Genomic DNA, 14,134 nt, shown 5'->3' on the forward strand with positions numbered 1-14,134 from the left:
CAAACTGACCTGCAATGGCAAAGGGCAAAAATAAGGTGTAGTTGCTTTCACTTCTGAAGTTTTGGACAATGTACACTTGGTAAAGTTACCTTTGCAGAATCTTTACCGTTTAGAACACTTTCTAGATCTCTGTGGAATTAATACGATAGTTTGTTTCACAGTTTACCACATTTGAATTTGATTAGTGTGCATTGCTTTTGTTTTCTTGAGCAGTCCTCTGCAATTGAGTAGATAGCAATAAAAAGCAGTGGGAGGGAGGATCAGGAGAAATAATGGGAATATGTGTTGAGTTCTCAAAGTTACCTGAAGTTCTATTTTTCTGTAGTAGTGCAGGGAAAGCAAAACCTGAATGGTTTCTTCAGAAAGATTCGGAAGGGGACACACCTTCACTTATCAGCTGGCCCTCCAGGTATCATAAAACATAGCTGTGTGGCTAACAATCAGACTACAAACCTCCCCTTTCTTTCCCTTTACTCTGTATTCATTTAACACTTGCCTTTAATTTTCCTTTAACAGCAGCAAGTTAGAAAGTGTTATTTCTTGTGGATAAAGAGCTGTTGAAACTTTTTTGAAGCATCTGCTTTTATTCTAACTTATGACCAGCTGGTATTTTGATGAAGAAGTACAAATGCCTCGAGCTTCTTCCACAGCTACTATCATTCTGACTTCCACTAAATTTTATAACCTCTTATTTGGCCCCACTTTGTACTCTGCAAACAGCAGATTGGTATAACATACACCAATCCATCTTAGCATTCCCTACAATTAATTCCTTGAATTCCAAAAGAGATGGTACAAGAGAGGTAAAAAAAAACCAAAACAAAATAATAATTGGAAAAGTAAAGCAAGATCTTGATCAAAGCTCCAGGCAGCTGCTTTCTTCCAGTTTGGTAACACATACAGTGATCCCACCATGAAAAACATTGTAGGAAGACTCTTTCATGTTTCTGATTAAAGTAATTCTCATAACCCAGTACTAATACCAGCATGGATGTTCTGGGGAATGCTTGGTACATATAGTTAAAAAAATACTTTTTCAGACTTACACTATTCCTGTGCTTAAGTAACTTTGAGGGGTTTCCCTGATAAGTGCATCAATCCTCAGAGGTAAGAAGCACCAAAATATTACGAAGATTGGTGTTTAAGATTGGGTATCCTCAATTATCCCCTTAGATAATTTGCCTCTTTTTCTCCTAACTTTCCTTTTTTCATAACGCAAACTCCAAAAAGTCTGTTGGTAGCAAGCCTAGAATTGCACATATTTTGAGCTGGATTACTTACTTTCAATTAGGGAGCTAGTATCCCATTTTATTTGAGTTTCTCTCCTTCCTCAGAATTAAAATAATTTTTTATATCCGTTTGGGAGGGGAGGAAGTACAGGGCTTTCATTTTTAATACTGTGTGTGCGTTATCTACGAACGCCGCCGCCCTGTAAGCTGTCTGAGCTCTTGGCGAGGCTGTAAAACTGCTGGAGAGCTGCCCTGCAGTGACAGTCACAGAGCAAAGGCTGCCTCTGGCTGCACGTGCTTGCCTTCCCTTGTGCTGTTGCAGTCAGTTTCTAAACGTGAAATATGACTCTGTTTTGCATGGATATTACACAAGTCCAGAGGTGTTTCTAGAAAAGACACTGAAGGTAACTTTTGGGAACATTTCTGTAAGTTTTTGCATGTTAGAACGTAATGAAACCTTTTTAAATAGAAAGCCTGTTTTGGTTTCTAAATCCCTTTCTTCCCTGCAAGCTCTCTGAAGAGCAACAGCCATGCCATAGTTTCACTTTGGGCTTTAAGGCTTACCCTTTCAACATTTTTTCTTGCTTACTGAAATAGGTTACACTACATGTAACATTTCGGGTGTCCTATATGATACACAAAAGCACAGGTAAACCAGTCTCTGGCAAACCATCTGAAAGACTGGATGGAGATAAGATATTTTTCATATCTTTTTCCAATGCAGCAACATCTTGATATGACATAAGCTTCCCAGTGTTTAGGCATCTTCAAAAATCTGACTTCATACATGATTGCCAGCAGAATTTGCAATTTCCGGCTGAACCCAACACTTTGTTAATATAAAATGCAGTTTTGATCATCTTGTTTGTTTGAGACTATTGGTATGTGCTATTTGACAGACACAGTTGTGATCTCATGGGAACATGCTGTATGTTTTCAGAGCTTGCACAGTTACCTTCTCAGGAGTCATGCATGTTCGAGAGCCTGTGAATCCCTCGAGTGTTTTCGAGCAATATTACTGCTAAGATTTGTGGGGAGGAAGGGGTTGCATCATAAGATTGCTTTCTTTTATGTGTTGATTGTTTTTTATTTTAATACAATGTTGCTGTCTGTACCCTCAGTAGGTGTCTGTGTTCCTTTCCAGATTGGGTATTGCTGTTCACAGCTTTAATCCTTTTTCTTTCTTAAAGAGTAAAAGTTAGAGAGAAATTGGTGAAAGAGGAAAGTGCTCGTGGAAGCCCTGAACTTGTCACAGACACAGTATCTCAGAGAAAATCCCATCCAGTTCCAGCCCACTACATGCCTCTTCAGACAGAAACGTCTGCCTTTGATAGGGTCATAAATCAGCCCGTCAGTTCCGTCCGCCAACCAATACATGGCTATATTCAGCCTGCTGGCATTGCTCACACAGCTCAGCTGATGGCAGCAGAAGAACCAGAAAACATCCCTGCTGGCAGCCTCCTCCCACCAGACAGTGTTAGCCTCATAACAAAATCATCAGCAGCCACTGCATCAGAGGGTGAAAAGAAAGAAGCACCCTGTTATGGAACAAAACCTGATGAAGAAGATTCCTTGGAGGGTGATCAGGCTTCCAAAGGCAGAAGACCAATTTTGCCATCTGAGATTCGCAAGCAAGGGAAGAACCATGAGGGCCTCTTCGGAGGAGGAGAATTAGATACCCCTGTGGGGAGTTCCTCCTTTGCAAGCAAGCCGAAAGTTAACTCAGAAGTTCAGAGAGAGTTGGAGTGCAATAAGAGGCAGGCCCCCGAGCAGCAGTTTAAGCCCCCTGAGAACGTAGAAAGGAGCGAAGCTGTTATGTACATACAGAGTGGATCTGTATTGCAGCCTGCCAAAGCAAAGGCTCCTGTTTGGAAAGTGTCAACAACAAAGCACAAGGTCCTGACTCGCTCAATGTCTGACTATACTGTGACTCCTAAGCTAGAAGCTTTTAAAAATAAGGACAGCATGGAAGCAAATCCACCAAACGGTGAGATTGGCATGGTTGACACGAAAGTCTCTGTTGCCCAGCTCCGTAATGTCTTTCTGGAGAGTGCTAATGCCAACAAGAAAACAGAACTGTAGGTGACATTTCAGTCGTATTTTCGTGTGAAACTTGCACGTCCTTGGCAAAAATTACACACACTCAACAGCAGTTGTGTTCAGCACTTAAAGCACACAGCTTAGCTCTCACCAGTGTGTATTGGAGGCTGAGAAAGTTTGAATCCCGCTTTTGTGCTTCTGCTTGCTAGTGCAAGTTGTGATGTGGGGTAGCTGGAATGTGTACGTCTGTGCATGTTACCAGAGGAGCATGCAGAGTGGTCTCCAGTGAATTGTTGAGATGCTTACATCTATGCTTTACTTCTCTCTCCTGTTTTCTTTCCTATGCGCTCTCTGTCGTGCGATCTGAAAGTGAATCTCGGTCTGAGATGTCAACGGCAGGTAGTACTGTGTCTGCCAATGGTGACCGTGGGCCACGAAAGGCGAGGCGCTATTTTACTCCTGGTGAAAATAGAAAGACATCTGAGAGGTTTAAAACTCAACCTATAACATCAGCAGAACGAAAGGAGACAGATAGGTAGGCACGTATGTAGCTCTGTGTAGCATTCTAGTGCAGGTAGACATGAACAAGCTTGTGAAAAGATTTGTTTATTTATTAGCACAAACATTTTGCAAGGTTATTGTTTTTCTTTAAAAACAACCCAATATTTGTTATAGCTTTTTATAAAATGAAACCCAAAACACCCCTGACAAAACCAATTTGTTGCAAATTCCTTCCATGTAAAATGGTGAACAGTGAATCATCATAATGGTGAACAGTGAATCATCATAAAGTACTGTAGCTGTCTGGTTCTGTCTAATAAATGCTTTTGGTTTTATATGGAGAGTTTCCATCTATTCTGCTTTATCATTTACTCTTTTTGTAAACTACCAAAGCAACCTATTTTATGTTAAAAGAGCTGGCAGCAAATCTTAGACTTTTATCTTCTGCAAAATGAACTAGAAATCATTTTCCTTCACTGTATTTAGGTTTGCTTGCAGTTGCTTGCCTTTATGCTTTATTAAAGGATGTTCCCAAGTGGACACTGTTGAAACTTGAAAAATAGATAAATTCTGCCATTCTTAAGACTTTTGAGGTCCTACTACTTCAGACCGAATTTGAATTACATTTTTGACGTCTTGTTTCAAACTAACTTTTTTCTGTTTGATAATTTTTCACTAGGTCAATTTTCAGTGCAGAAATACCAACTGCTGAAGGTAGGTTACTGTACTGTTTTCTAAGGAAGAAATGGGAGCAAATGTATTTTTTGTTTTAACTGAAGAACTTTTTGATAATGCAAACAAAATACACTTGAAAATAACTATCTTTAATGTGTTTGAAGTACCAATTTTCTTTGGGCCATGTCTGCTACAGGCTTGATTTCAAATTCATTTAGGGCCACAAGTCTGTCTATGGATACCAAATTTCATATGGGAGTCAGAGGAGGAATGGCTTGACACTTTTCAACATAGTTGGGATTGTTTTTTTTTCCTAATTTAGACAATAAATAACCTAGTTGTTGGGAAAAAAATTTTAATCATCATTCAATTTTAATCAGTGGTCTAGGACTAATAACTAAAAAAAGCCTTTAGTATAAAGAGGAACTGATGTTGCTAACTTGTTTTCTGGCTAAGGAAGTTGCCAAATGCAGGTTAGTAAATTACAGAATTCGGTCTGCCATCTTGCTTCTCTTTCCCTCTTGTCACCCTTGGCAAGTCTGGCATAAATTAGGTTGGTAATCTCATGAGTAGCTAAACTTAGATTTAATGCCTTATGCTATTTGAAAGCTGATATTCTCTGCAGCTTTGAGATACTGGCTCTTGGATCCTGGAGGATGCTGATTTCAGCTCCTAAGGATACCAGTTGAGCCTCTGAGAAATGGGGACACGAGATGGTAATCAGAATAATCAGTTAGTATAAAATAGATGTTCAATACTGTTCACTGACCCTTAAGACAGTCTTTAAGTGTAATTATTTTCTTAGTCCATGTGTTATTATAGACTGATACAATAAGTTTGATTATTCATAGAAGTTTGTTTGGTTAACTTGAAAGGACATGAACTGTCCTGAAGACAAGTCTTTTCAAATCATTTCAAGAATTTTCCTCTAATGCAGTACATGTAAAAACAGATAAAGTTTACACAACTTTACACAACATGATAAGTCTTTTGTTAAATGGGAGGAACAGCCAGCTTATTTGCTGGTTTGTAATCATTTATTAAAAAAAATGTATTTAATATGAGCTTTATTCACTATGTTCAACATCTTTTTTTTCTTCCTTTGTGTAGATGAAGAAAAATTGGACGACCGAGCCAAACTAAGCGTGGCTGCAAAGAGGCTGCTTTTTAGAGTAAGTACTGCATTTTCTAAATAAAAGACTGAATTAAACATCTCATATACAAGATGCTGAAGGAACCCAAAGTACATTAAAATGAAGTATAATGCAGTTAACCATGCCCAAGCTACATAACTTTTTTTTTCTTACTTTATTCCCTGCCTACACAGTAGACCTGTTGCTCTAAAGCCTTCTTGTCATTTAGAGAGAGGTGTGTAGTTAGTCTTAATTCCACGATGCATACTGTGCAATTGCATCCTGCTTTTAATTCAAAGATGGGCACTTGGGAACTTTACTGCTCTGCATGCAAGAAAGCTGAAAAGAAAGTACTGTTTTAGAACTTTTCGTCCGTGGCTTAAATGTAACGTATGTCCTCTTAGGAAATGGAAAAATCATTTGAAATGAAAAATATTCCTAAACCACCTACAAGAAGTTCAGCAGTAGAGAGAAGACTGCGGCGTTTGCAGGATAGATCTCACACACAACCAATCACCAGTGAGGAGGTGGTCATTGCAGCTACGTAAGTCTTGTGCATGTGTTGGCTCTAACTCTGGCTCCTGCTTTCAAATCTGGGAATAAGTTCCATGTCTGTGGTGCTTATAACTTTGTAGCAAGGAAAACATTTATTGTTAAGGGCCTTGACAACCACAGGGGAAACTATATTGAAATTCCTTTTTAAATGTAGAGGGACTAGTAAAGCATAACTTATATGAACTGTAATTTGGCAGAAAGTTTAGGAACCTGTGGATTAGGTAAACGAGATTAATCATAGCATTGTTTCATAACTCAAATGAAAAAGATACTTTGCACTGAGGGAAATCTGCTCAATTTCTTATGGAATGTATATGTATTGAGGAAAACCTTTTACATTCTGAAATCTCAAATGTACTTTTTGGAAATGCATTTCTTCCACTCCCGTCATATATCATGACGTTTTCCTGAATAAGGGAAAATCATTTTTGGGGAAAATTAAACAAAGGGGATTGGATGTTCACCTAATGGTCTGCTAAAAGGTAGCTTACACTATGGGTAATGAATAAGTTCAAGAGACAGTATGTTTGCTCTTCTAGGTTTTTGGTTCTTTCAAAGTATTTGAAACTATTTTGAAAATGTTGCAGCAGATAATTCAGTTAATTAAAAATCACTGCTGTTTGGTTTTTTTCTGTTTTGTTTTGGTCTTTTCTGTAGTTAACACTTTATGTATTGCTTTTCTTAATGCTTTTTTCTTCTCTCTCCCTGTGAATTTTCCCTCCTTGGCAATTCTTTAAAGTGAAACTACCCCTGCTTCACGTTCTGTGAATACCCACACAGTAGTGACAAGAGTACCTAGTCCCACTGTAGTTAAGAGCACTGTACAACCTACCAGGTACTGGGGGGGTAAACATGCATGTTACATGGAGCACAAGATTCTTCAATAGCAGATGCATCTTTAAAGTCTTGAATGCCTTTTCAATGTGTCAAGTCAATACTCATTTCAAGAATATTTAAAACATTGGTCATTTATGTTTGCATGATAAAGCAATGCAGCTTTTTTTTGGTCAAGCATCTGTTTTCAGGACCCTTCTAACCACACTTACCCACTCTAGAAGCATAGTCGTCTTTGTGAAAGAAATTAATTTGCATGTGAGCAAACCCAGCAGAACTCTCTTTGCTCTTGTAATTTTTTTTATATGGTAATGTCATCCTCAGATGAAAATAGCAAAGCTGAGTGCTTGATTTCACAAGGAGTACGTCCTTTGTCTGTCTCTACATATATATTTTTTTAGCTTGCAAAATTAAAGGAAATAGAAGAAATTGCACCACCTATAGGTAAAGTTGCAGAATACTGTTGCCTGTTCTGAATGAGAGAATTTTAGCAGAGACCATGACAGGAAAAAAAAATTAGAGAATACTGCTAATTCCAAAAATGTGGCAGAAGATGAACAATAAAATATTTTATTGTAAAGGTGAATAAAATACATTATTGTAGAGACAAATGCAATTACAGCTTTTATGAATGAACTTGTCTGCCTTCAGCATTGGTCAAACAATCTACAAAGTCAAACTATGTTTCAAAACTATTTTTTGTTGTTGAGTTACCCCAGATAACTCGAAACAAAAGACAGTCTGAATTCTGTTCCACTTCAAATTATAAGAGGCATTGCAATTTATGCTAACCTAAAAGCAGCACTAACTTGGAGTTTAAGTCTGTCTTTTAAATGTTTTGATCATATATGGTCCACAAGTTACTTTCAATAAAATTGAACTTTACATAAGTTGCACTGTAGGACCTGTATTTGTTCTACAGCAGGCATTTTAAATGTCTCTCCATAGCTCCGTATTCTGTATAAAGAGATTGTCTGAAAAATCTCTCTTCAGTCTTGAAGTTCCCCTTTTAAAAAAAAATGTTGTGTCCTAATCAAATGAATTTTTGAATGAAAATTTAACTTTTTTTTAAATCTCCAGCTGTTGAATTAGAATCCATCATGCCAATGTTGAACCACTGCAAACCCACTTAGGCTGCTATATTACATTGGCTATTGTGCTTCACATGCAGTTCTTCTGCTTCTATCAGGTTGAGATTTTAAAACTGCATAGTGGCTTCTTCAAAACTAATTTCTAGTTCTGTTTCTTCAGCTTGCAGGCATCAGCACAACAAAAAATTTTAGCTAAAGAGGAGATAAGAGCAGCCAAAGAGGCAATGGGGCAAGATCAGTCTGATGAACCAGATTCTTCCACCTTAAGTTTGGCAGAAAAGATGGCTTTGTTTAATAAACTGTCTCAACCAGTATCCAGGGCCATCTCCACAAGGAATCGAGGAGATCTGAGGCACAGAAGAATGAATGCTCGTTACCAGACTCAGCCGGTCACTCTTGGAGAAGTTGAGCAGGTAAGTGCCATCTTAGCTCTTTTGCATTTGTTTTTGATTTTGTTTTGGGTTTGTTTGTTTGTTGGTTGGTTTTTTTGTTTTGTTTTGTTTTGTTTTTTGAGAAAACAGCTTCAGTGTAAGATGCTGTAACAGCTGGCCTTTCCTTTGCTTTGAGCTACACACTGAGGAAAGAGCTTGTCGGGAAGCAGACTTCTGACATTGAGGAACAACATCCCCAAAGTGTTTAACTTTGTTGGAGTGGTTTTCTTCTTTTTTAAAGTAATTCAAGTGTATATCATCTTTCTGTTCGGTGCATGCTGTACCTTTCACAGTGTGTGTCTTTTCTGGTAGATATTACTTGTCTTCTAAAAGTAAATTCATGATCAAAGGGGTAAAAACTGTGACACACGTCATCGTGTATTTTCAGGGAATTTTGGAGCTTTGTAATGTGCAACTTTCAGGCCCATTCCTGAAAGCACTATATATTTCTGTTATTAGTCAGGACATATTCTGTCATTTTCCTCTGGGAGGGGGCACTGATTTTCATCCTAATTTTTTTCTCTAAAAGCTGAATACTTTTGAAATTCAAAAAGTCATGGTCAAAAAGCAATTATTTAATGTGTGCAATGGAATTGGGCTTCCTGTTCTGGAATCCTTCATATAATTGGAACTGCAAAGGAATGCCTTTTTAGTGAAGCCTGAGCATAAGGTGGCCCAGCAGTGGTCTTTCAGAGCTGATCACAATAGCAGAAACATCAGTCCCTTAGCATTACAGCTTCAAAAGAAATCACTTTAACAGTGAAGCACAACTCCTATGCATGTCGTATTTCTAGGGATTTGGATCAATCTGAGTTCTCTTTCTATATGCTTCATCCATGATTGTATGTTTTCCATATTATAATAATAGAATAGTGGGAAGGGAGGATTCCTCTAAACTGATTGGTGTAAAGCTGTACAGATACATAATTGTACTTTACACCTATTTTGCTCACACTTAAAGTAGTAATAAGTGTTTTGACAGATTTATTTTAGGAAGATTTCCAGACCATATATAGTCCTTTTTCCATCCACTTTCCATGTGCCAATCACTGTCACAGCCTGACCTCTTAAATGACTGTGTCACTAACTTGTTTCTGGCCCAGGAAGGTGATCAACAGAAAAGGGCTGAAGCAGATGGGAAAGAAGTGACAGTCACATTACTTTGTCAGACTTTTAAAGAAAAAAACTTGCTCTGCAAGCAAGGAAACTCAGAGGAAGCATGTTTTGTCATCTCTTTCTGAACCTAGTAAAAGAAACCAGAGTTGACTCTGAAACAAGTTCAGTGAGAGTGTATTTTCAAAAAGACTTCGTATAGTGAACTATTCATTTTGAGTGTTGGGATGTTTTGAGATGCAGGTATGGTTTTTCTAGGAAGAAACCTATCAAAATAGGTTACTAGAGGTTACTTTCCCAAAATGCATAATTAAAAATATAGCTATCTTGTAATTAAAGCTGAAGTACTTTTCTGATCTCCTCTAAATTTCTAATTCTGATAGATGCAATGGAAAAAAAATAAACTGGTAACTATTTTCTTAATCTTTCTTTGGACTCTTTGACCTAACATAGTTGTCTTTGCTCTGTTTTCCAGTTTGCTTAATTAATGATTGTGTTGTCCACGCTTTATGGAATCTGCATGCACATTTTACATTCTGAGCTGATTTCCTCCTGCTGGTGTGATCTTGTCTATAACTTTTGCATGCTGTTCACTAGCTCTGCAGTTTAAGAAAATAATAAAAAAAAAATCTGATGTGTATGAGGCATGTTTGTCACTCTCTTTCATAGTTTTTGTATCCTTTGAAGAAGGTAAAGCTAAGCTCTGCCTTTCAGAAAAAAAAAATCCATCTTAACTGTATCTAGAAAAACTTTATAAAATCATTGTGCTAAAGAGTAGAAAAGATTATTTTTCCACTGTGGAGACTGTCAAAGCAAATTTGGAGGTATTTTTAATATACTTCTTAGATTCAAATACTTTGCTCATGACAGCCAATATTTATACTTGAAAAAGTCCTGCTTGAGGGTGATTTATGTGGCTGAAGCATCAGGAATGTCTGTCCTGTGTGGGACAGCACGGAGCAGTCTGTCTCTGGCGCTGAGCAGGCTCTAGAGCTGGAAGCTGCAGAACTGTGTAAGAGCAGAGCTGTGCCAAAGCTAATTAGTCCTGCTGAGATGCCGAGTTGATTAGCCTGGGCACATGGCATGTCATCCAGCATCTGGAACCTGAACTAATTTTCCCCCCCAGTCCCGTGCCAGTGTGAGCCTTTCCATGGAACGCTGACACAATGTCAAGTTGCATGCTACACATACACCCCTTATTACTAAAGATGTTGCTGTTCACGTGCAGTCATTTTTGACTTGGAGAGAATTATCCATCTGCAGCCAAATTATAGGGGCATTGCTGTTTTCCTTATCTGTTTCTAGTCTATACTGATAGAGCACTATATTTATACGGAATAATACCTCTGAAGAACTGACATGACTAGACTGGTTTTTGGAATTGATAACTTCAAAGATTTTAAGTCCTATTTGTGTTCTTTGGTTGTTTTTTTTTCCTCATAGGTACAAAATGAAAGTGGAAAAATCACTCCCCTGTCAACTGCAATTGCAACATCAGTTTCAACGATGGCATCTGCCCTTGCTCCGTTGTTTGCTGGAGACCTGCACATGAAGCCAGCTAGTGATGGGAGTGTTAGTGCTGCTGCTAGAGCTGATTTGAGGTTCCACTCTTCAGCAGAAAACTTGGACTCATCAGGAAAACGCACACAGAAGTCAGAACAGTGGCAGCCCTCGGTGGAAGCACTAGAAAGCAGAAGAGGATCAAAGAAACATGAAGAAGAGAGGAAGAGGTTTCTAGCACATGAAGCTAATGAAATTACAAAATACAGTTCCTTTGAGGAAGAAACCACACATCCTGTTCCTGAAAAAACAGGAGACCGCCATAAAGAGACAACATATAGCTTCCTGAGGAAGGGCAGCTTGGAACTGTTTAGTTCACAAGGACTTTTTCAGCCTCTTGAACAGAAGGAAATTAATACTGGCATGCAAGGTAAATGGGAAGTCAAAGAAGGTCAGTCCTTTGAAGAAAAGATGGATTTTGAAAGTGTTATGAAAAGCAAGACTTGGCAAAGAGGTGCAGTATATACTTGCTGTTGGTGTAGTCTCATTCAGCAAATGGTGTTTCAAGCTTTATCAATGCTGGTTATGTTTTCTTTTTTTAACGCTGCTTAAAAGCAGAGAAATACCTGTGAAGTCTTAAGTTTTGCAAATACAGTTTTTATTTTTTTATTCTTTCACTTCTTCAGTCTTTAAAGATGACTCAATTTTATTCAGATTTTCTTACTTTGAAAGAAGCGGTATTATATGCTGAAGCTAAGATTTATCCTTTCTTTTGCCCTTGCCCCTGCACTCCAAAATACTGAACAAACTAAACTTGCTGCTCTGGATCAAGTACTTGCCCTTAATTTTTGCCTTATTGTGCATATATAGTTATGAATTCACTACATATATGCATACATAGCTAGTAGCAGATAATTTTCAGAGAATTAAATTTGCAAAATTAATATTATTTTCTTTTTAGTGTGGTGACAAATACAAACCAAGAAATTCTCAGAGCAATTCCATTTCTATATGCACAGCATAATTTAAACTTAAAAAGTAAGCTTGCCCATCTTTAAATAAAGGATTTTGGAAACAATCAGTGGATTTGATCATTGCACAAAGTCTTCTATTCTGTTGAATTTAGAAGGATGTTGTATAGCGTTTGTGGTTTATTATGATGGGTGACAGGACCACAGTACCCTGTAGCACTGAAAGCATTTTTGTCTTCGTCTTGTGAAGTTAATTTATTTTAAATTTAATGGTCTTCACACAGGCATGGAGTGGATGGTATAGTTCTGCCTGTATTCCTCAAAAGCAGTATCCATTCTATCCAGTTAGCTTTTGATGACTGCAGGGGAGATGGAGACTGGGATAAAACAGGAGTAGTCATGTATCAGAGGGATGCTGTGCTTATAAAATTTCAAGAAGAAAAATGAAGATTGCTTATATTTCTTTAAGGATAACTGTAATGGTGCATTTATCTTTCATCAAGATGGTTTTTCCTGTGGTTCAATTGCTACTTGAAGAAACAAACCCAAAGAAACCCCAACACCCTCCCAGAAAGTAATGCCTCTATTTATTAAATGTCCTCCTAGTAGGCTACTTATTATGCATTAAACTGCTTTACCAATAAGTTAATCTCTTGTTTAAATTTTGTCTGCTTCTCTTCCCTTGCTCTTTGTTCCCTCTCACTTTTATTTCTCCATTTGTTTTCCTGCTGGTGTGATGATGGGAGCAGCAGTTTGTGCCTCATCCATATGAAGTTCAGAACTGTGTGTTGAACATGATATTCTGTGGCTTCATGTGAACATCAGTCAGAAACAGCCAGTCTCTGCAGCAAATAATACTTCACGAGTAATCTTTTTTAATTTAGCTCAGCCAGAATTTTTTCCCTGTTAATAGAGTATGTGATATGAACGTTTAAAACAACATCTGCTGCTTCAGTGTTAGTAATGTGAAGTATCTTTGAGTATAGAACTAAGTCTAATGCAGCACTTCTCTTTTGAATGGGCAGACCACGCTGAGCCTGCTTCTGAACTCACCAGCACATCAGCAATGAGGACGGTTTCACAAACTGCAGCTGCGGCATCCTGTAGACTGCAGGAGCTCTCTGAGCAATTGGAAGGCAAATTTTATAAGAATTCCTGTGAGATGTTTTCCATTGGAGAGAGCAAAGCACAAACAACTGAGGATGTCCTTGATAATTCCAGCAAAACGATGTCAATTAAGGAAAGGTACTTAAATTTCACTTTTTTTTTTTTAATGATCTCTGTAAATACAGTTATTAGACTGATGATGGTATAAAAAGAAGCTTTAAAACTGTTTCTGAAAAACCTAAGTAGTGATTATTAGGCTTTATTATTACTAACAGCAGAAACATGCAGCTAATCTGCCTGACATCCTTATAAAGCAGGTGATGGTGAATGAGAATTACCATTTAAGAGAACATAAAAACCTGATTTTGAAAGAGCTACCTGAATAACCAATAACTATGTCAGAAAATTAAAGTTGTAAAAAATACATTTGTACTCATACACTTAATCTACTTCCCCAGGTTCTGCTTTCAGTTACAACACCTATAATGTGATTCTGGTTTTTTAAATAACCATTTCTTTTTGGTCTGTGTGGGTCTCTTAACTAAACTGAGTACAGGGAGTCAGGGACAGACTCTGTGATATTGCCCCCTCTTCTTCAGAAATACATGGTTGCCATTTTGACTTCCAAGAACTTACTGTAGGGATTTTTAAAAGGATAGTAATTTAGACAGGTTTGTAGGAATATTAGAAATACTTTTTCCAACCCAAGATCATTCTGATCTGAAACAAAATGTTAAGCGTCCTGTGCTTGTGCAGACAGTAGGAGTTCAGCGCTGGACCTTAAATAGCTACTGTAGTACTTCTAAAAGTTTTTCTGATTTAGTTAAAACTTTGAGAATATAAATTCAATCCCAAATTTGTAGCAGTCCAGTGAGTAAAATTATGACTGCTTCAGGTTGACAGATAGGCCTATTTTTACTTCAGTTTTTCTGCAGTGAAAGCAGAACCAATAAA

General features: G+C 37.7%; 1 protein-coding gene across 10 annotated transcripts in view; it reads left to right on the forward strand.

The window, feature by feature from the left end:
• SVIL (supervillin) overlaps positions 1-14,134 on the forward strand; it is a 104,565-nt gene that overhangs the window by 52,214 nt on the left and 38,217 nt on the right. For 4 of the 10 annotated variants that reach the window (XM_032706188.1, XM_032706172.1, XM_032706179.1 and 1 more), the window contains exons 7-16: positions 326-409; positions 2,420-3,307; positions 3,640-3,804; positions 4,450-4,484; positions 5,556-5,617; positions 5,983-6,122; positions 6,873-6,968; positions 8,219-8,471; positions 11,046-11,616; positions 13,099-13,318. In XM_032706188.1, the coding sequence (XP_032562079.1) occupies positions 326-409; positions 2,420-3,307; positions 3,640-3,804; positions 4,450-4,484; positions 5,556-5,617; positions 5,983-6,122; positions 6,873-6,968; positions 8,219-8,471; positions 11,046-11,616; positions 13,099-13,318 (2,514 nt within the window). The remainder of the gene's footprint in view (positions 1-325; positions 410-2,419; positions 3,308-3,639; positions 3,805-4,449; positions 4,485-5,555; positions 5,618-5,982; positions 6,123-6,872; positions 6,969-8,218; positions 8,472-11,045; positions 11,617-13,098; positions 13,319-14,134) is intronic. The other 6 variants (XM_032706203.1, XM_032706240.1, XM_032706214.1 and 3 more) reach the window with 5 other exon arrangements.

The sequence above is a fragment of the Chiroxiphia lanceolata genome, chromosome 1 (assembly GCF_009829145.1).
Source record: "Chiroxiphia lanceolata isolate bChiLan1 chromosome 1, bChiLan1.pri, whole genome shotgun sequence".
NCBI lineage: Eukaryota > Metazoa > Chordata > Aves > Passeriformes > Pipridae > Chiroxiphia > Chiroxiphia lanceolata.